Source organism: Oncorhynchus keta, chromosome 16, assembly GCF_023373465.1.
Source record: "Oncorhynchus keta strain PuntledgeMale-10-30-2019 chromosome 16, Oket_V2, whole genome shotgun sequence".
NCBI classification, from domain to species: Eukaryota; Metazoa; Chordata; class Actinopteri; order Salmoniformes; family Salmonidae; genus Oncorhynchus; species Oncorhynchus keta.
Genome location: NC_068436.1, coordinates 21,044,883 through 21,069,073, shown reverse-complemented (window position 1 = coordinate 21,069,073; position 24,191 = coordinate 21,044,883). Strand labels below are relative to the sequence as shown.

At 48.7% G+C, this 24,191-nt stretch overlaps 1 protein-coding gene across 1 annotated transcript in view; it reads right to left on the bottom strand.

Moving 5' to 3' along the window:
- Positions 1–24,191, bottom strand: part of LOC127907901 (huntingtin-like) — a 200,570-nt gene that overhangs the window by 10,015 nt on the left and 166,364 nt on the right. The window contains 11 exon segments of the mRNA XM_052464365.1: positions 6,259–6,443; positions 10,716–10,814; positions 12,841–13,018; positions 13,785–13,930; positions 15,253–15,345; positions 15,348–15,397; positions 15,399–15,466; positions 15,547–15,669; positions 15,784–15,922; positions 18,634–18,728; positions 20,111–20,287. Of these exon segments, the coding sequence (XP_052320325.1) occupies positions 6,259–6,443; positions 10,716–10,814; positions 12,841–13,018; positions 13,785–13,930; positions 15,253–15,345; positions 15,348–15,397; positions 15,399–15,466; positions 15,547–15,669; positions 15,784–15,922; positions 18,634–18,728; positions 20,111–20,287 (1,353 nt within the window).

The following is a 24,191-nucleotide window of genomic DNA, read 5'->3' as shown; positions in this document are numbered from 1 at the left end:
CACCTAGAGGATACAGGGGACCAGCCCAGCTTCCTCACCGAGAGGTTACAGGGGACCAGCCCAGCTTCCTCACCTAGAGGTTACACACAGACACGTTACAGGGGACCAGCCCAGCTTCCTCACCTAGAGGTTACACACAGACACGTTACAGGGGACCAGCCCAGCTTCCACACCTAGAGGTTACAGGGGACCAGCCCAGCTTCCTCACCTAGAGGTTACACACAGACACGTTACAGGGGACCAGCCCAGCTTCCTCACCTAGAGGTTACACACAGAGACACGTTACAGGGGACCAGCCCAGCTTCCTCACCTCGAGGTTACAGGGGACCAGCCCAGCTTCCTCACCTAGAGGTTACAGGGGACCAGCCCAGCTTCCTCACCTAGAGGTTACAGGGGACCAGCCCAGCTTCCTCACCTAGAGGTTACACACAGAGACACGTTACAGGGGACCAGCCCAGCTTCCTCACCTCGAGGTTACAGGGGACCAGCCCAGCTTCCTCACCTAGAGGTTACAGGGGACCAGCCCAGCTTCCTCACCTAGAGGTTACAGGGGACCAGCCCAGCTTCCTCACCTAGAGGTTACAGGGGACCAGCCCAGCTTCCTCACCTAGAGGTTACACACACAGACACGTTACAAGGGACCAGCCCAGCTTCCACACCTAGAGGTTACAGGGGACCAGCCCAGCTTCCTCACCTAGAGGTTACAGGGGACCAGCCCAGCTTCCTCACCTAGAGGTTACAGGGGACCAGCCCAGCTTCCTCACCTAGAGGTTACAGGGGACCAGCCCAGCTTCCACACCTAGAGGTTACAGGGGACCAGCCCAGCTTCCTCACCTAGAGGTTACAGGGGACCAGCCCAGCTTCCTCACCTAGAGGTTACAGGGGACCAGCCCAGCTTCCTCACCTAGAGGTTACAGGGGACCAGCCCAGCTTCCTCACCTAGAGGTTACACACAGACACGTTACAGGGGACCAGCCAGGGGGACTCTAGCTTCCAGTGACTGACCAGGGGGGGACTCTACACAGCTGTTGACCAGTGACTGACCAGGGGGGACTCTAGTGTAGCTGTTGACCAGTGACTGACCAGGGGACTCTAGTGGCTGTTGACCAGTGACACCAGGGGGGACACTGTTGAGCAGTGACTGACCAGGGGGGGGACTCAGCTTTGACCAGTGACACCAGGGGTCTAGTGTAGCTGTTGACCAGTGACTGACCAGGGGACTCAGCCCAGCTGTTGACCAGTGACCCAGGGGGGACTCTAGACACTGTTGTCAGTGACTGACCAGCTTCTCTAGTGTAGCTTTGACCAGTGACCTAGAGGTCTAGTGTAGGGTTGACCAGTGACTGACCAGGGGAACTCTAGTGTAGCTGTTGACCAGTGACTGACCAGGGGGACTCTAGTGTAGGTTACAGTGACTGACCAGGCCAGGGGACTCTCCACACCTGTTGAGGTGACTACCAGGGGGACTCTAGCTGTTGACCAGTGACTTCCAGGGGACCTAGAGGTTGACCAGTGACTGACCAGGGGGGACTCTAGTGTAGCTGTTGACCAGTGACACCAGGGAGGGACTCTAGAGCTGTTGACAGTGACTGACCAGGGGAGGACTCTGCAGCTTCCTCACCAGTGACTGACAGGGGACTCTAGCCCAGCTGTTGACCTCACCTAGGGGTTACAGGGGACTGTTGACCAGTGACTTCCAGGGGACCTAGAGCTGTTGACAGTGGGGGGACTCTAGACCAGCCCAGCTCTCAGCTGTTGACCAGTGACTGACCAGGGGACTCTACCCAGCTGTTGACCAGTGACACCAGGGGACTCTAGTGTAGCTGTTACACAGTGACACCAGGGGACTCAGCTGTTGACCAGTGACTGACCAGGGACCTAGAGGTTACAGTGGACCAGGGGAGGGACCAGCTGTTGACCAGTGACACCAGGAGGGACTCTGACTGTTGACCAGTGACTGACCAGGGGGGACCAGCCTGTTGACCAGTGACTACAGGGGACCAGCCCAGCTTCCTGACCTAGGGGAGGTTACACAGAGACACATTACAGGGGGGGGACCAGCCCAGCTTCCACACTCTAGAGCTGTTACAGTGACTGACCAGCCCAGCTGTCCTGACACCTAGGGGTTACTCTAGTGTAGGGACTGTTGACCCAGTGACCTGACCAGGGGGGGACTCTAGCCCAGCTGTTGTCAGTGACTGACCAGGGGAGGGACTCTAGAGCTGTTGTCCAGTGACAGGGGAGGGACTCTAGCCCAGCTGTTGTCCAGTGACACTCTAGAGCTGTTGACCAGTGACTGACCAGGGGAGGGACCAGTGTAGCTGTTGACCAGTGATGACAGGGGGACTCTCCCAGCTGTTGTCCTGACTGACCAGGAGGGACTACAGCCCAGCCAGCTTCCTCACCTAGCCCAGCTTTGACCACACCAGGGGACAGGGGACCAGCCCAGTTACCAGGACTGACCAGGGGGACCAGCCCAGCTTCCAGGACCTAGAGGTTACAGACACGTTACCAGGGGACCAGCTGTTGACCTCACCTAGAGGTTACAGGGACACATTACCAGGGGACCAGCCCAGCTGTTGACCAGTGACACCAGGGGGGACTCACAGCTGTTGACCACGTGACTACAGGGGACCAGCCCAGCTTCCAGTGACACCTAGGGGTTACTCTAGTCTAGTAGCTGTTGACCAGTGACTGACCAGGGGGACCCAGCTTCCACACCTAGAGGACTACAGGTTGACCAGTGACCCAGCTTCCTCACCTAGACCAGTGACTGACAGGGGACCAGCCCAGCTTCCAGTGACACCAGGGAGGTCTACAGCTGTTGACAGTGACTGACCAGGGACTCTAGTGTAGCTGTTGACCAGGGACCAGGAGGACTCAGCTTTGACCAGTGACACCAGGGGAGGTGTTGACCAGTGACTACAGCTGTTGACCAGTGACTGACCACTCTAGTTACAGGACTGACCAGCCTAGTTGAGCTTCCCAGTGACTTACCAGGGGGGACTCTAGTTAGCTGTTGGGACCACCAGCTTCCTCTCTAGAGGCTGTTGACCAGTTACCAGGAGGACCAGCCCAGCTTTGACCAGTGACACCAGGGGAGGGACTCTAGAGGTTACAGTGACACCAGGGGGGACTCTAGTTAGCAGGGGACCAGCCCAGGGGGGACTCTAGAGTTACTGTTGACCAGTGACTGACCAGGGGACTCAGCTGTTGTCCAGTTCCTCAGGGGGGGACTCTAGAGCTGTTGACCAGTGACTGACCAGGGGACTCAGCTTCCTGTTGACCAGTGACTGACCAGGGGACTCAGTGTAGCTGTTGACCAGTGACTACCAGGGGAGGACCTGTTGACCAGTGACTGACCAGGAGGGACTCTAGTGTAGCTGTTGTCCAGTGACTGACCAGGGGGGACTCTAGTGTAGCTGTTGACCAGTGACTTCCAGGGGACTCTAGAGCTGTTACAGTGACTGACCAGGGAGGGACTCTGAGTGTAGCTGTTGTGACCCAGGAGGGACTGACTGTTGACCAGTCTAGTGTAGCTGTTGACAGTGACTGACCAGGGGAGGACCAGCCCAGCTGTCCAGTGACACCAGGAGGGACTCTAGTTGAGGTTACTGTTGTCCAGGGGACCAGGGGGGGACTCTAGCTTCCTGTTGACCAGTGACTGACCAGGGGACTCTAGTGTAGCTGTTGACCAGTGACTGACCAGGGGTCTACAGTAGCTGTTGACCAGTGACTGACCAGGGGGACTCTAGTGTAGCTGTTGACCAGTGACTGACCAGGTTGACCAGGGACCAGGGACTCTAGTGTAGCTGTTGACCAGTGACTGACCAGGGGACTCTAGAGCTGTTGACCAGTGACTGACCAGGAGGGACTCTGGTGTAGCACCAGTGACTGACCAGGGGGGCCCACTCTCCTGTAGCTGTTGACCAGTGACTGACCAGGGGACTCTGTGTAGCTGTTGACCAGTGACTGACCAGGGGAGGGACTCAGTGTAGCTGTTGACCAGTGACTGACCAGGGAGGGATTCTAGTGTAGCTGTTGACAGTGACTGACCAGGGCTCTCCTGTAGCTGTTGAGAGTGACTGACCAGGGGACTCTAGCTGTTGACCAGTGACTGACAGGGGGGACTCTAGAGCTGTTGACCAGTGACTGACCAGGGAGGGACTCTAGCTGTCCAGTGACTGACCAGGGGGGACTCTAGTGTAGCTGTTGACAGTGACCAGACCAGGGGGGACTCTCCTGTTGACCAGGGAGGTGGCTGTTGACCAGTGACTGAGCCAGGGGACTCTAGTGTAGCTGTTGACCAGTGACTGACCAGGGGGACTCTAGTGTAGCTGTTGACCAGTGACTGACCAGGGGGGACTCTAGTGTAGCTGTTGACCAGTGACTGACCAGGGGGGACTCTAGTGTAGCTGTTGACCAGTGACTGACCAGGGGGACTCTAGTGTAGCTGTTGACCAGTGACTGACCAGGGGGGACTCTAGTGTAGCTGTTGACCAGTGACTGACCAGGGGGGGACTCTAGTGTAGCTGTTGACCAGTGACTGACCAGGGGGGGACTCTAGTGTAGCTGTTGACCAGTGACTGACCAGGGGGGACTCTAGTGTAGCTGTTGACCAGTGACTGACCAGGGGGGACTCTAGTGTAGCTGTTGACCAGTGACTGACCAGGGGGGGACTCTAGTGTAGCTGTTGACCAGTGACTGACCAGGGGAGGGACTCTAGTGTAGCTGTTGACCAGTGACTGACCAGGGGGACTCTAGTGTAGCTGTTGACCAGTGACTGACCAGGGGGGACTCTAGTGTAGCTGTTGACCAGTGACTGACCAGGGGGGACTCTAGTGTAGCTGTTGACCAGTGACTGACCAGGGGAGGGGACTCTGGTGTAGCTGTTGACCAGTGACTGACCAGGGGGGACTCTAGTGTAGCTGTTGACCAGTGACTGACCAGGGGGACTCTAGTGTAGCTGTTGACCAGTGACTGACCAGGGGGACTCTAGTGTAGCTGCCAGTGACTGACCAGGGGGTTGACCAGTGACTGACCAGGGGAGGGACTCTAGTGTAGCTGTTGACCAGTGACTGACCAGGGGGGACTCTAGTGTAGCTGTTGACCAGTGACTGACCAGGGGGACTCTAGTGTAGCTGTTGACCAGTGACTGACCAGGGAGGGACTCTAGTGTAGCTGTTGACCAGTGACTGACCAGGGGGACTCTAGTGTAGCTGTTGACCAGTGACTGACCAGGGAGGGACTCTAGTGTAGCTGACCAGTGACCAGTGACTCTAGTGTAGCTGACCAGTGACTGGGACTCTAGTGTAGCTGTTGACCAGTGACTGACCAGGGAGGGACTCTAGTGTAGCTGTTGACCAGTGACTGACCAGGGAGGGACTCTGGGACTCTAGTGTAGCTGTTGACCAGTGACTGACCAGGGGGGGGACTCTAGTGTAGCTGTTGACCAGTGACTGACCAGGGGGGACTCTAGTGTAGCTGTTGACCAGTGACTGACCAGGGGGACTCTAGTGTAGCTGTTGACCAGTGACTGACCAGGGGGACTCTAGTGTAGCTGTTGACCAGTGACTGACCAGGGGGACTCTAGTGTAGCTGTTGACCAGTGACCAGTGACTGACCAGGGGAGGGACTCTAGTGTAGCTGTTGACCAGTGACTGACCAGGGGGGGGACTCTAGTGTAGCTGTTGACCAGTGACTGACCAGGGGAGGGACTCTAGTGTAGCTGTTGACCAGTGACTGACCAGGGAGGGACTCTAGTGTAGCTGTTGTCCAGTGACTGACCAGGGGGACTCTAGTGTAGCTGTTGTCCAGTGACTGACCAGGGGGACTCTAGTGTAGCTGTTGACCAGTGACTGACCAGGGGGACTCTAGTGTAGCTGTTGACCAGTGACTGACCAGGGGGACTCTAGTGTAGCTGTTGACCAGTGACTGACCAGGGGGACTCTAGTGTAGCTGTTGTCCAGTGACTGACCAGGGGAGGGACTCTAGTGTAGCTGTTGACCAGTGACTGACCAGGGGGACTCTAGTGTAGCTGTTGACCAGTGACTGACCAGGGGGGACTCTAGTGTAGCTGTTGACCAGTGACTGACCAGGGAGGGACTCTAGTGTAGCTGTTGACCAGTGACTGACCAGGGGAGGGACTCTAGTGTAGCTGTTGACCAGTGACTGACCAGGGGAGGGACTCTAGTGTAGCTGTTGACCAGTGACTGACCAGGGGAGGGACTCTAGTGTAGCTGTTGACCAGTGACTGACCAGGGGAGGGACTCTAGTGTAGCTGTTGACCAGCGGTAGTCTGGACAGACTGATGATGATGTTTCGGAGCATCGGCGTGAGGAAAGCTGGGATTCCGCTGTTTCTATGGTGACCCAGAGACAGAACGCTCTGGAGACCTTCCACCAGCTCAGCCATGATCTCACACGACTGTCGCTCACACACGTCTGGAACACACACATTAGAGATAACACATTAGAGATAACACATTAGAGATAACACATTAGAGATAACACATTAGAGATAACACAGTATAGATAACACATTAGAGATAACACATTAGAGATAACACAGTATAGATAACACATTAGAGATAACACAGTATAGATAACACATTAGAGATAACACATTAGAGATAACACATTAGAGATAACACATTAGAGATAACACATTAGAGATAACACATTAGAGATAACACAGTATAGATAACACATTAGAGATAACACATTAGAGATAACACATTAGAGATAACACATTAGAGATAACACATTAGAGATAACACATTAGAGATAACACATTAGAGATAACACATTAGAGATAACACAGTATAGATAACACATTAGAGATAACACAGTATAGATAACACATTAGAGATAACACATTAGAGATAACACATTAGAGATAACACATTAGAGATAACACATTAGAGATAACACATTAGAGATAACACATTAGAGATAACACATTAGAGATAACGCATTAGAGATAACACATTAGAGATAACACAGAGATAGCACAGAGATAAAACAGATATAACACATTAGAGATAGCACATTAGAGATAACACAGATATAAAACAGATATAACACATTAGAGATAGCACATTAGAGATAACACAGAGATAGCACAGAGATAGCACAGAGATAACACATTAGAGATAGCACATTAGAGATAACAGAGATAACACATTAGCTATAACACATTAGAGATAACGCATTAGAGATAACACATTAGAGATAACACAGAGATAGCACAGAGATAAAACAGATATAACACATTAGAGATAGCACATTAGAGATAACACAGATATAAAACAGATATAACACATTAGAGATAGCACATTAGAGATAACACAGAGATAGCACAGAGATAGCACAGAGATAACACATTAGAGATAACACAGAGATAAAACAGATATACCACATTAGAGATACCACATTCAAGATAACACATTCGAGATAACACATTAGAGATAACACATCAGAGATAACACATCAGAGATAACACAGAGATAACACATCAGAGATAACACATTAGAGATAACACATTAGAGATAGCACATTAGAGATAACACAGTATAGATAACACAGTAGAGATAACCCATTAGAGATAGCACAGATATAACACATTAGAGATAACACATTAGCTATAACACATTAGAGATAACACATTAGAGATAACACATTATAACACATTAGAGATAACACATTAGAGATAACACATTAGAGTTAACACATTAGCTATAACACAGAGATAACACATTAGAGTTAACACATTAGAGATAACTCATTAGCTATAACACAGAGATAACACAGAGATAACACAGAGATAACACAGAGATAACACATTAGAGATAACACATTAGCTATAACACAGAGATAACACATTAGATATAACACATTAGAGATAACACATTAGCTATAACACATTAGCTATAACACATTAGCTATAACACATTAGATATAACACAGAGATAACACATTAGAGATAACACATTAGAGATAACACATTAGCTATAACACAGAGATAACACAGAGATAACACAGAGATAACACATTAGAGATAACACATTAGAGATAACACATTAGAGATAACACATTAGCTATAACACAGAGATAACACATTAGATATAACACATTAGAGATAACACATTAGCTATAACACATTAGCTATAACACATTAGAGATAACACATTAGAAATAACACATTAGCTATAACACAGAGATAACACATTAGCTATAACACATTAGCTATAACACATTAGAGATAACACATTAGAAATAACACATTAGCTATAACACAGAGATAACACATTAGCTATAACGCATTAGAGATAACACATGAGAAATAACACATTAGCTATAACACATTAGCTATAACACATTAGAGATAACACATTAGAAATAACACATTAGCTATAACACAGAGATAACACATTAGCTATAACACAGAGATAACACATTAGCTATAACACATTAGCTATAACACAGAGATAACACATTAGAGATAACACATTAGAGATAACACATTAGAGATAACACAGTATAGATAACACATCAGATATAACACATTAGAGATAACACATTAGAAATAACACATTAGCTATAACACAGAGATAACACATTAGAGATAACACATTAGAGATAACACATTAGAAATAACACATTAGCTATAACACAGAGATAACACATTAGAGATAACACATTAGAGATAACACATTAGCTATAACACAGAGATAACACGTTAGAGATAACACATTAGCTATAACACAGAGATAACACATTAGAGATAACACATTAGCTATAACACAGAGATAACACATTAGAGATAACACATTAGAGATAACACATTAGCTATAACACAGAGATAACACATTAGAGATAACACAGAGATAACACATTAGAGATAACACATTAGAGATAACACATTAGCTATAACACAGAGATAACACATTAGAGATAACACAGAGATAACACATTAGCTATAACACAGAGATAACACATTAGAGATAACACAGAGATAACACAGAGATAACACATTAGAGATAGCACTTAACACATCTAATGCATGCATACACAGGAAGCTAACAGACTGTATTAGTAGCAACGAGTCACTCACAGAGTGATGGAGAGTGAATCTAACTCATGATCTAACTCACTGAGAGTGATGGAGAGTGAATCTAACTCATGATCTAACTCACTGAGAGTGATGGAGAGTGAATCTAACTCATGATCTAACTCACTGAGAGTGATGGAGAGTGAATCTAACTCATGATCTAACTCACTGAGAGTGACGGAGAGTGAATCTAACTCATGATCTAACTCATGATCTAACTCACTGAGAGTGATGGAGAATGAATCTAACTCATGATCTAACTCACTGAGAGTGATGGAGAGTGAATCTAACTCATGATCTAACTCACTGAGAGTGACGGAGAGTGAATCTAACTCATGATCTAACTCATGATCTAACTCACTGAGAGTGATGGAGAATGAATCTAACTCATGATCTAACTCACTGAGAGTGATGGAGAGTGAATCTAACTCATGATCTAACTCATGATCTAACTCACTGAGAGTGACGGAGAGTGAATCTAACTCATGATCTAACTCACTGAGAGTGATGGAGAGTGAATCTAACTCATGATCTAACTCACTGAGAGTGATGGAGAATGAATCTAACTCATGATCTAACTCACTGAGAGTGATGGAGAGTGAATCTAACTCATGATCTAACTCATGATCTAACTCACTGAGAGTGATGGAGAGTGAATCTAACTCATGATCTAACTCACTGAGAGTGACGGAGAGTGAATCTAACTCATGATCTAACTCATGATCTAACTCACTGAGAGTGATGGAGAGTGAATCTAACTCATGATCTAACTCACTGAGAGTGACGGAGAGTGAATCTAACTCATGATCTAACTCACTGAGAGTGACGGAGAGTGAATCTAACTCATGATCTAACTCATGATCTAACTCACTGAGAGTGACGGAGAGTGAATCTAACTCATGATCTAACTCACTGAGAGTGATGGAGAGTGAATCTAACTCATGATCTAACTCACTGAGAGTGACGGAGAGTGAATCTAACTCATGATCTAACTCATGATCTAACTCACTGAGAGTGACGGAGAGTGAATCTAACTCATGATCTAACTCATGATCTAACTCACTGAGAGTGATGGAGAGTGAATCTAACTCATGATCTAACTCACTGAGAGTGACGGAGAGTGAATCTAACTCATGATCTAACTCATGATCTAACTCACTGAGAGTGACGGAGAGTGAATCTAACTCATGATCTAACTCATGATCTAACTCACTGAGAGTGATGGAGAGTGAATCTAACTCATGATCTAACTCACTGAGAGTGATGGAGAGTGAATCTAACTCATGATCTAACTCACTGAGAGTGACGGAGAGTGAATCCAACTCATGATCTAACTCACTGAGAGTGATGGAGAGTGAATCTAACTCATGATCTAACTCACTGAGAGTGATGGAGAGTGAATCTAACTCATGATCTAACTCACTGAGAGTGATGGAGAGTGAATCTAACTCATGATCTAACTCACTGAGAGTGATGGAGAGTGAATCTAACTCATGATCTAACTCACTGAGAGTGATGGAGAGTGAATCTAACTCATGATCTAACTCACTGAGAGTGACGGACTAAAATGATAATGGAAACACAACAACAACTATATTACTTACTGTCAGTGTTTGGAGAGTGGACCTGGTCTGAATCACTGTCTGACCCGGTGGTTCTCTTCTTCCCTGGATGTAAGAGATGGTCACCTGGACCTACTGCCACTGGAGAGGAGAGAGGAGGAGAGAGGGGGAGAGAGAGGAGAGAGAGAGGAGAGGAGAGGAGAGGAGAGGAGAGGAGAGAGAGGAGAGGAGGAGAGGAGAGAGGGAGAGAGAGGGAGAGATAGAAGGAGGGAAAGGAGAGAGAGAGAGAGAGAGGGAGAGAGAGAGGAGAGGAGAGAGGAGGAGAGGGAGAGAGGGAGGGAAAGGAGAGAGAGAGGGAAAGGAGAGAGAGAGAGAGGCAAAGGGAGGGAGTGAAGAGAGAGGCAAAGGGAGGGAGAGAAGAGACAGGCAAAGGGAGGGAGAGAAGAGAGAGGCAAAGGGAGGGAGAGAAGAGAGAGGCAAAGGAAGGGAGAGGTAGAAGAGAGAGGTAAGGGGGGAGGTAGAGGAGAGAGAGAGGGAGGAGAGAGGAGGGAAAGGGAGGGAAAGGAGAGGAGAGAGAGAGGTAAAGGGAGGGAAAGGAGAGGAGAGAGAGGTAAAGGGAGGGAAAGGAGAGGAGAGAGAGAGGTAAAGGGAGGAAAGGAGAGGAGAGAGAGAGAGGTAAAGGGAGGGAAAGGAGGGAGAGAGAGAGGTAAAGGGAGGGAAAGGAGAGGAGAGAGAGAGGTAAAGGGAGGGAAAGGAGAGGAGAGAGAGAGTAAAGGGAGGAAAAGGAGAGAGAGAGAGAGAGGTAAAGGGAGGGAAAGGAGAGGAGAGAGAGTAAAGGGAGGGAAAGGAGAGGAGAGAGAGGTAAAGGGAGGGAAAGGAGAGGAGAGAGAGGTAAAGGGAGGGAAAGGAGAGGAGAGAGAGAGGTAAAGGGAGGGAAAGGGAGAGAGAGAGAGGTAAAGGGAGGGAAAGGAGAGAGAGAGGTAAAGGGAGGGAAAGGAGAGGAGAGAGAGAGAGGTAAAGGGAGGAAAAAGGAGAGGAGAGAGAGAGGTAAAGGGAGGGAAAGGAGAGGAGAGAGAGAGGAGTTTAATACTTTATTTATTTATTAAAAACCTAGAAGTCTACCACGGCTAAGGGCTGTTCTTTTAGAAGTCATTTAGGCAGTAAGGCCAGAGGGGTGTGGTATATGGCCAGAGGGTGTGGTATATGGCCAGAGGGGGTGGGGTATAAGGCCAGAGGGGGTGGGGTATAAGGCCAGAGGGGGGTGGGGTATATGGCCAGAGGGTGTGGTATATGGCCAGAGGGTGTGGTATATGGCCAGAGGGGTGTGGTATATGGCCAGAGGGGGGTGGGGTATATGGCCAGAGGGGGGGGTATAAGGCCAGAGGGGGTGGGGTATATGGCCAGAGGGTGGGGTATAAGGCCAGAGGGGGTGGGGTATAAGGCCAGAGGGTGGGGTATAAGGCCAGAGGGGGTGGGGTATATGGCCAGAGGGGGTGGGGTATATGGCCAGAGGGGGTGGGGTATATGGCCAGATGGGGTGGGGTATATGGCCACAGGGGGTGGGGTATATGGCCACAGGGGGTGGGGTATATGGCCACAGGGGGTGGGGTATAAGGCCACAGGGGGTGGGGTATATGGCCAGAGGGGGTGGGGTATATGGCCAATATACCACAGCTAAGGGCTCTTCTTTTTTACCTTTATTTAACCAGGCAAGTCAGTTAAGAACAAATTCTTATTTTCAATGACGGCCTAGGAACAGTGGGTTAACTGCCTGTTCAGGGGCAGAACGACAGATTTGTACCTTGTGAGCTCGGGGATTTGAACCTTCCGGTTACTAGTCCAACACTAACCACTAGGCTACCCTGCCGCCCCAGCACGACGCACCGCGAGTGCCTGGATACAGCCCTTAACCGTGGTATACTAGCAATATTCCACAAACTCCCTGAGGTTGCCTTATTGCTATAATAAACTGGTTACCAACGTAATTAGAGCAGTAAAAAGACATGTTTTATCATACCCGTGGTATACGGTCTTATATACCACGGCTGTCAGCCAATCAGCATTCAGGGCTCAAACCTCCCAGTTTATAATTAAGGTTTAGTCACGGTCACACCACATGCAAAACCACTAATTGTGGCCAGGTTCATTCCCTCTCTCCTTCACACACCTGCAGTGATGAGTAGTCGGAGACAGTGTATGACAGAGCAGGTGTGTGTTTTGTACGGGGCTGTAGACAGTGTGTTCCAGACACAGGGCTGTTGCAGGGCCAGACACAGACAGGACAGCGCCCCCTGCAGGTCAACACTCCGAGGAACACTGTCCTGGAGAACACGCCAGACCACCAACTGGAGAGAGAGAGACCATGAAGCAGGGTTTATTCTGGATGAAAACGGGGCTTAAACACTCAGAGGAACACTGTCCTGGAGAACACGCCAGACCACCAACTGGAGAGAGAGATATATCTGGTCCATTATCTCTTCTACATACTCTATATCTGGTCCATTATCTCTTCTACATACTATATATCTGGTCCATTATCTCTTCTACATACTCTATATCTGGTCCATTATCTCTTCTACATACTCTATATCTGGTCCATTATCTCTTCTACATACTATATATCTGGTCCATTATCTCTTCTACATACTATATATCTGGTCCATTATCTCTTCTACATACTATATATCTGGTCCATTATCTCTTCTACATACTATATATCTGGTCCATTATCTCTTCTACATACTCTATATCTGGTCCATTATCTCTTCTACATACTATATATCTGGTCCATTATCTATTCTACATACTCTATATCTGGTCCATTATCTCTTCTACATACTATATATCTGGTCCATTATCTCTTCTACATACTCTATATCTGGTCCATTATCTCTTCTACATACTATATATCTGGTCCATTATCTCTTCTACATACTCTATATCTGGTCCATTATCTCTTCTACATACTCTATATCTGCTTATAGACGTTTATACATTCAAACTTTTCCCTAAAATTAATTTTAAAAATATACATGGAAAGCCGACTGAGCCAGGCCTCATTGGCCAGGGATAGGGTCAAAGGTTAGAGGTCAGGGATTATAAACTTCTTACCTCGGTTGCCATGGTGGTGAAGGTGGTGATGAGATGTTGTTTGTCTTCAGGGATTTGCAGAGGGGAAGGAAGCTGACCCACACACAGCAGATACTGAGACAGCGCTCTACACAGAGACATCACCCGTGGGTAGAGTCCAGACTCACCTAGAATACACACACAGCAGATACTGAGACAGCTCTACATAGAGCGGGTAGAGCCCTGCTCCACCTAGAATACACACACAGCAGCTACTGAGACAGCTCTACATAGAGCGGGTAGAGCCCTGCTCCACCTAGAATACACACACAGCAGCTACTGAGACAGCTCTACATAGATTGGGTAGAGCCCTGCTCCACATAGAGATACAACATAATAATTGACAGGGGGTACACTGCCTGTGCTGGTAGTTGGCTGCGTGGCCTCGCCAGCTAAATGGCAGAATGGGACAATCTGGCCAGCTCCACATCCTCACTTTAATCAGGTAACATCACAGTGTAATGTAGCAGAATGGGACAATCTGGCCAGCTCCACATCCTCAGTTTAATCAGGTAACATCACAGTGTAATGTAGCAGAATGGGACAATCTGGCCAGCTCCACATCCTCACTTTAATCAGATAACATCACAGTGTAATGTAGCAGAATGGGACAATCTGGCCAGCTCCACATCCTCACTTTAATCAGATAACATCACAGTGTAATGTAGCAGAATGGGACAATCTGGCCAGCTCCACATCCTCACTTTAATCAGATAACATCACAGTGTAATGTAGCAGAATGGGACAATCTGGCCAGGTCCACATCCTCAGTTTAATCAGGTAACATCACAGTGTAATGTAGCAGAATGGGACAATCTGGCCAGCTCCACATCCTCAGTTTAATCAGGTAACATCACAGTGTAATGTAGCAGAATGGGACAATCTGGCCAGCTCCACATCCTCAGTTTAATCAGGTAACATCACAGTGTAATGTAGCAGAATGGGACAATCTGGCCAGCTCCACATCCTCACTTTAATCAGATAACATCACAGTGTAATGTAGCAGAATGGGACAATCTGGCCAGCTCCACATCCTCACTTTAATCAGGTAACATCACAGTGTAATGTAGCAGAATGGGACAATCTGGCCAGCTCCACATCCTCACTTTAATCAGGTAACATCACAGTGTAATGTAGCAGAATGGGACAATCTGGCCAGCTCCACATCCTCAGTTTAATCAGGTAACATCACAGTGTAATGTAGCAGAATGGGACAATCTGGCCAGCTCCACATCCTCAGTTTAATCAGGTAACATCACAGTGTAATGTAGCAGAATGGGACAATCTGGCCAGCTCCACATCCTCAGTTTAATCAGGTAACATCACAGTGTAATGTAGCAGAATGGGACAATCTGGCCTGGTCTAAAAGACTCAATCTGACGAACAGAAAGGCTTTTAGTTGCCAGATCCACCCAGGATTTGAACCAACAACCTTCCGAGTTACTCTTACCATAGACGACAGCCAGTTTGTCCCAGTAGGGCTCGGCAGGGTCAGGTTTGACCGGCGGCAGGAAGGAATGGTGTGGAACAGGAAGTAGCTGTGCGACCCGCTCAGATGATCCAGGGTCACGGCCAGGGCCGTCTCAATAGCAACGACCCTGACCCCGGGTTAACCTCTGAACCCCCAGACTCAGACACGGACAGAGGAGAGACAGGTTGAAGTCCTGGTGGAGAGAGAGAGGTCAGTGTGTGTGTGTGTGAGCATGTGTGTGTGTGTGAGCGTGTGTGTGCGCGCGTGTGTTACCTTGCAGGTCATGATGGTAGAGAGGTCGTCAGGAGGTAGTTTGGTCAGGAGTTCCGTTGTCTCCAGGAACGACCCGTCACCACGGAGACAGCACTGGGACATCACCAAGGCAACATACCACTCCTGGAAAAAGACAAACACACACAGTTAGTACAAGACACACACACACACACACAGTTAGTACAAGACACACACACACGTTGAATATGAAACACACGTTTTATAAAACACACACACCTTGTCAGCCTTGACTAGTTCAGGGGCAGGTGGCGGTTCCCCATCCAGGGGGTGTGATGTCACAGGAGGGGAGGGGCTGTTGGTGTCCTCGGCAACGGTGGCTCGGAACCTGTCCAGCAGGGAGTAGAACCTCTGGTGCCTAGCAACAAGAGGCAGGAAATGACATCACACAACATCACCAGCTTGTTGTGGTATAAATCTCGTTAGGAAAGTAGCTTGTGAAAAGGATATAATGACCGATGAACACAGCCGAATGACACCCCTTCATACACTATATATACAGGACACCCCTTCATACTCTATATATACAGGACACCCCTTCATACTCTATATATACAGGACACCCCTTCATACTCTATATATACAGGACACCCCTTCATACTCTATATATACAGGACACCCCTTCATACTCTATATATACAGGACATCCCTTCATACTCTATATATACAGGACACCCCTTCATACTCTATATATATACAGGACACCCCTTCATACACTATATATATACAGGACATCCCTTCATACTCTATATATACAGGACACCCCTTCATACTCTATATATACAGGACACCCCTTCATACTCTATATATACAGGACACCCCTTCATACTCTATATATATACAGGACACCCCTTCATACACTATATATATACAGGACACCCCTTCATACTCTATATATACAGGACATCCCTTCATACTCTATATATATACAGGACATCCCTTCATACTCTATATATACAGGACACCCCTTCATACACTATATATATACAGGACACCCCTTCATACTCTATATATACAGGACACCCCTTCATACACTATATATATATACAGGACACCCCTTCATACTCTATATATATACAGGACACCCCTTCATACTCTATATATACAGGACACCCCTTCATACTCTATATATACAGGACACCCCTTCATACTCTATATATACAGGACACCCCTTCATACTCTATATATACAGGACACCCCTTCATACTCTATATATACAGGACACCCCTTCATACACTATATATATACAGGACACCCCTTCATACTCTATATATACAGGACACCCCTTCATACACTATATATATACAGGACACCCCTTCATACACTATATATATACAGGACACCCCTTCATACTCTATATATATACAGGACACCCCTTCATACTCTATATATACAGGACACCCCTTCATACTCTATATATACAGGACACCCCTTCATACTCTATATATACAGGACACCCCTTCATACTCTATATATACAGGACACCCCTTCATACTCTATATATACAGGACACCCCTTCATACTCTATATATACAGGACACCCCTTCATACTCTATATATACAGGACACCCCTTCATACACTATATATATACAGGACACCCCTTCATACTCTATATATACAGGACACCCCTTCATACACTATATATATACAGGACACCCCTTCATACTCTATATATATACAGGACACCCCTTCATACTCTATATATACAGGACACCCCTTCATACTCTATATATACAGGACACCCCTTCATACTCTATATATACAGGACACCCCTTCATACACTATATATACAGGACACCCCTTCATACTCTATATATACAGGACACCCCTTCATACTCTATATATACAGGACACCCCTTCATACTCTATATATACAGGACACCCCTTCATACTCTATATATATACAGGACACCCCTTCATACTCTATATATACAGGACACCCCTTCATACTCTATATATACAGGACACCCCTTCATACTCTATATATACAGGACACCCCTTCATACTCTATATATACAGGACACCCCTTCATACTCTATATATACAGGACACCCCTTCATACTCTATATATACAGGACACCCCTTCATACACTATATATACAGGACACCCCTTCACACACTATATATACAGGACACCCCTTCATACACTATATATACAGGACACCCCTTCATACTCTATATATACAGGACACCCCTTCATACTCTATATATACAGGACACCCCTTCATACTCTATATATATAGCAGGACACCCCTTCATACTCTATATATACAGGACACCCCTTCATACACTATATATACACAGAATGAGGACACCCCTTCATACACTATATATACAGCAGAATGAGGACACCCCTTCATACTCTATATATACAGGACACCCTGAGAGGAGGGGAGAAGAGAAGAGAAGAGAAGAGAGGAGAGGAGAGGAGAGGAGAGGAGAGGAGAGGAGAGAGAGGAGAGGAGAGGAGGGAGAGGAGAGGAGAGGAGAGGAGAGGAGAAGAGAAGAGAAGAGAAGAGGAGAAGAGAAGAGAAGGAGAAGAGAGGAGAAGAGAAGAGAAGAGAAGAGAGAGAAGATGAGATGAGAGGAGAGATGAGAGGAGAGAGAGATGAGAGGAGATGAGATGAGATGAGAGGAGATGAGATGAGAGGAGAAAAGAGGAGATGAGATAGAGGAGAGAGAAGAGAGAGAAGAAGAAGGAGAGGAGAGGAGGAGAGGAGGAGAGGAGAATAGGGAGAGGAGAAGAGAAAGGAGGAGAGGAGAGGAGGAGAAGATGTTCAGAGAAGAAAGAGTCTGATTCTAAGGGATTCCTGAGGAGGAGTTCCTAACAGAGACATGTTCAGCTGGACTAAACTGTTCTATAGAGGAACAGAGAACATGTTCAGCTGGACTAAACTGTTCTATAGAGGAACAGAAGAGAGTTCCTCTGTTCTACAGAGGAACAGGACTGGAAGAAGCTGGACTGTTCTACAGAGGAACAGAGAGAGAACATGTTCAGCTGGACTAAACTGTTCTATAGGAACAGAGACAGAGCTGGAGGAGAGAACAGAGAGAAGAAGAGACTAAACTGTTCTAGGAGATTGAACAGAGCAAGTCCACTGATCTGAAGGTATTCCTGTTCTGAGGAACAGTTCCTCCACATGTTCAGCTGGACTAAACTGTTCTATAGAGGAACAGAGAGAGAACATGTTCAGCTGGACTAAACTGTTCTATAGAGGAACAGAGAGAGAACATGTTCAGCTGGACTAAACTGTTCTATAGAGGAACAGAGAGAACATGTTCAGCTGGACTAAACTGTTCTATAGAGGAACAGAGGACATGTTCAGCTGGACTAAACTGTTCTATAGAGGAACAGAGAGAGACATGTTCAGCTGGACTAAACTGTTCTATCAGAGAACATATAGAGGAAACTGTTCTACAGAGAGAGAACATGTTCAGCTGGACTAAACTGTTCTATAGAGGAACAGAGAGAGAACATGTTCAGCTGGACTAAACTGTTCTATAGAGGAACAGAGAGAGAACATGTTCAGCTGGACTAAACTGTTCTATAGAGGAACAGAGAGACATGTTCAGCTGGACTAAACTGTTCTATAGAGGAACAGAGAGAGACATGTTCAGCTGGACTAAACTGTTCTATAGAGGAACAGAGAGAGAACATGTTCAGCTGGACTAAACTGTTCTATAGAGGAACAGAGAGAGAACATGTTCAGCTGGACTAAACTGTTCTATAGAGGAACAGAGAGAGAACATGTTCAGCTGGACTAAACTGTTCTATAGAGGAACATAGAGAGAACATGTTCAGCTGGACTAAACTGTTCTATAGAACAGAGAACAAACTTTATAGAGGAACAGAGAGAGAGAACATGTTCAGCTGGACTAAACTGTTCTATAGAGGAACAGAGAGAGAACATGTTCAGCTGGACTAAAACAGAGAGAGAACTGTTCTATAGAGGAACAGAGAGAGACATGTTCAGCTGGACTAAACTGTTCTATAGAGGAACAGAGAGAGAACATGTTCAGCTGGACTAAACTGTTCTATAGAGGAACAGAGAGAACATGTTCAGCTGGACTAAACTGTTCTATAGAGGAACAGAGAGAACATGTTCAGCTGGACTAAACTGTTCTATAGAGGAACAGAGAGAGAAACATGTTCAGCTGGACTAAACTGTTCTACAGAGGAACAGAGAGAACATGTTCAGCTGGACTAAACTGTTCTACAGAGGAACAGAGAGAACATGTTCAGCTGGACTAAACTGTTCTATAGAGGTGGCTCAGTTGGTAGAACATGGCGCTTCAGCTGGACTAAACTGTTCTATTCCCCGGGACCACCCATACGTAGAATGTATGAGAACATGACTTCAGCTGGACTAAACTGTGGCTATAAGGCATATATTATGCAGACATGATATGTAACAAGCTTTGGATAAAAGTTCAGCTAAATGGCATATATTATATTATATTAACATAGAGAACATGTTCAGCTGGACTAAACTGTTCTATAGAGGCACAGAGAACATGTTCAGCTGGTTCCATATCCATATCTACCTGTAGTGTCTCAGCCAGCAGCATTTCCACCCTCCTGCAGGCCAGAGTATCAACCATACGAGCCAGGACTCTGAAAGGAGTGTTCAGCAGTTTGTCCACGTAGAGCATCAACAGAGAACCAGACTGGGACAGGTGGATCCCTTCTAGACACTGGAGAGTCTTCTTCAACATGGTGGGCTATGGGGGAGAGAGAGAGCATCAACAGAGAACCAGACTGGGACAGGTGGATCCCTTCTAGACACTGGAGAGTCTTCTTCAACATGGTGGGCTATGGGGGAGAGACAGATGGAGGACACAGGGGAGAGAGAGAGAGCGAGGGACACAGAGGAGAGAGAGAGAGCGAGGGACACAGAGGAGAGAGAGAGCGAGGGACACAGAGGAGAGAGAGAGCGAGGGACACAGAGGAGAGAGAGAGAGACGAGGGACACAGAGGAGAGAGAGAGACAGCGAGGGACACAGAGGAGAGAGAGAGCGAGGGACACAGAGGAGAGAGAGAGCGAGGGACACAGAGGAGAGAGAGAGCGAGGACACAGAGGAGAGAGAGAGCGAGGGACACAGAGGAGAGAGAGAGCGAGGGACACAGAGGAGAGAGAGAGAGCGAGGGACACAGAGGAGACAAAGAGCGAGGACACAGAGGAGACAGAGAGCGAGGACACAGAGGAGAGAGAGAGCGAGGGACACAGAGGAGAGAGAGAGCGAGGGACACAGAGGAGAGAGAGAGAGCGAGGGACACAGAGGAGAGAGAGAGAGCGAGGGACACAGAGGAGAGAGAGAGAGCGAGGACACAGAGGAGAGAGAGAGAGCGAGGGACACAGAGGAGAGAGAGAGAGCGAGGGACACAGAGGAGACAGAGAGCGAGGGACACAGAGGAGAGAGAGAGCGAGGACACAGAGGAGAGAGAGAGCGAGGGACACAGAGGAGAGAGAGAGCGAGGGACACAGAGGAGAGAGAGCGAGGGACACAGAGGAGAGAGAGAGCGAGGGACACAGAGGAGAGAGAGAGCGAGGACACAGAGGAGAGAGAGAGCGAGGGACACAGAGGAGAGAGAGAGAGAGGGACACAGAGGGAGAGAGAGACGAGGGACACAGAGGAGAGAGAGAGCGAGGGACACAGAGGAGAGAGAGAGAGCGAGGACACAGAGGAGAGAGAGAGCGAGGACACAGAGGAGAGAGAGAGCGAGGACACAGAGGAGAGAGACAGCGAGGACACAGAGGAGAGAGAGAGACACACAGGAGAGAGAGAGAGGACACAGAGGAGAGAGAGAGCGAGGGACACAGAGGAGAGAGAGAGCGAGGACACAGAGGAGAGAGAGAGAGAGGGGGACACAGAGGAGAGAGAGAGCGAGGGACACAGAGGAGAGAGAGAGACACGAGGGACACAGAGAGAGAGAGACACAGAGGAGAGAGAGAGAGCGAGGACACAGAGGAGAGAGAGAGAGCGAGGACAGAGGAGAGAGAGAGAGCGAGGGACACAGAGGAGAGAGAAGCGAGGACACAGAGGAAGAGGACACAGGACACAGAGGAGAGAGAGACACGAGGGACACAGAGGAGAGAGACACAGCACAGAGGAGAGAGAGAGCGAGGACACAGAGGAGAGAGAGAGAGCGAGGGACACAGAGGAGAGAGAGAGAGAGGGGACACAGAGGAGAGAGAGAGAGCGAGGACACAGAGGAGAGAGAGAGGCGAGGGACACAGAGGAGAGAGAGACACAGCGAGGGACACAGAGAGAGAGAGAGAGCGAGGGACACAGAGGAGAGAGAGAGAGCGAGGGACACAGAGGAGAGAGAGAGCGAGGGACACAGAGGAGAGAGAGCGAGGGACACAGAGGAGAGAGAGAGAGCGAGGACACAGAGGAGAGAGAGAGAGCGGGACACAGAGGAGAGAGACAGCGAGGGACACAGAGGGAGAGAGCGAGACACAGAGGAGAGAGAGCGAGGGACACAGAGGAGAGAGAGAGCGAGGGACACAGAGGAGAGAGAGAGCGAGGGACACAGAGGAGAGAGAGAGCAGCGAGGACACAGAGGAGAGAGAGAGCGAGGACACAGAGGAGAGAGAGAGCGAGGGACACAGAGAAGGAGAGAGGACACACAGGAGAGGACACAGAGGAGAGAGAGAGCGAGGACACAGAGGAGAGAGAGAGAGAGCGAGGACACAGAGGAGAGAGAGAGAAGAGAGGACACAGAGGAGAGAGAGAGAGCGAGGGACACAGAGGAGAGAGAGAGAGACGAGGGACACAGAGGAGAGAGAGAGAGAGCGAGGACACAGAGGAGAGAGAGAGAGAGAGGACACAGAGGAGAGAGAGAGAGCGAGGGACACAGAGGAGAGAGAGAGCGAGGGACACAGAGGAGAGAGAGGACACAGAGGAGAGAGAGCGAGGGACACAGAGGAGAGAGACGAGACACAGAGGAGAGAGAGAGCGAGGACACAGGGACACAGAGGACAGAGGAGAGAGAGCGAGGGACACAGAGGAGAGAGAGAGCGAGGACACACACAGGAGAGAGCGAGGACAGAGGAGAGAGAGAGCGAGGACAGAGAGGAGAGAGAGAGCGAGGACACAGGAGAGAGAGAGCGAGGACACAGAGGAGAGAGAGAGAGCGAGGACACAGAGGAGAGAGAGAGCGAGGACACAGAGGAGAGAGAGAGAGCGAGGGACACAGAGGAGAGAGAGAGCGAGGACACAGAGGAGAGAGAGAGCGAGGACACAGGAGAGAGAGAGAGAGCGAGGGACAGAGGAGAGAGAGAGAGCGAGGGACACAGAGGAGAGAGAGAGAGCGAGGGACACAGAGGAGAGAGAGAGAGCGAGGGACACAGAGGAGAGAGAGAGAGCGAGGACACAGAGGAGAGAGAGACACAGCGAGGGACACAGAGGAGAAGATGAGGAGAGAGTGAGGGACACAGAGGAGAGAGAGAGCGAGGGACACAGAGGAGAGACAGAGAGAGAGACGAGGACACAGAGGAGAGAGAGAGCGAGGGACACAGAGGAGAGAGAGCGAGGGACACAGAGGAGAGAGAGAGCGAGGACACAGAGGAGAGAGAGAGAGCGAGGGACACAGAGGAGAGAGAGAGCGAGGGACACAGAGGAGAGAGAGAGCGAGGACACAGAGGAGAGAGAGAGAGCGAGGGACACAGAGGAGAGAGAGAGCGAGGGACAGAGAGGAGAGAGAGAGCGAGGACACAGAGGAGAGAGAGAGCGAGGACACAGAGGAGAGAGAGAGCGAGGACACAGAGGAGAGAGAGAGAGCGAGGGACACAGAGGAGAGAGAGAGAGAGCGAGGGACACAGAGAGAGAGAGAGAGAGCGAGGGACACAGAGGAGAGAGAGAGAGAGCGAGGGACACAGAGGAGAGAGAGAGAGACGAGGACACAGAGGAGAGAGAGAGAGGGACAGAGGGACAGAGAGAGGAGAGAGAGAGAGAGCGAGGGACACAGAGGAGAGAGAGAGAGCGAGGGACACAGAGGAGAGAGAGAGAGCGAGGGACACAGAGGAGAGAGAGAGAGCGAGGGACACAGAGGAGAGAGAGAGCGAGGGACACAGAGGAGAGAGAGAGAGCGAGGGACACAGAGGAGAGAGAGAGCGAGGGACACAGAGGAGAGAGAGAGAGAGCGAGGGACACAGAGGAGAGAGAGCGAGGACACAGAGGAGAGAGAGAGAGCGAGGGACACAGAGGAGAGAGAGAGCGAGGACACAGAGGAGAGAGAGAGAGACACGAGGGACACAGAGGAGAGAGAGAGAGAGCGAGGGACACAGAGGAGAGAGAGAGAGAGCGAGGGACACAGAGGAGAGAGAGAGAGAGCGAGGACACAGAGGAGAGAGAGAGAGAGCGAGGGACACAGAGGAGAGAGAGAGGGACACAGAGAGAGAGAGAGCGAGGGACACAGAGGAGAGAGAGAGCGAGGGACACAGAGGAGAGAGAGAGAGCGAGGACACAGAGGAGAGAGAGAGAGAGCGAGGGACACAGAGGAGAGAGAGAGCGAGGGACACAGAGGAGAGAGAGAGCGAGGGACACAGAGGAGAGAGAGAGCGAGGGACACAGAGGAGAGAGAGAGCGAGGGACACAGAGGAGAGAGAGAGAGCGAGGGACA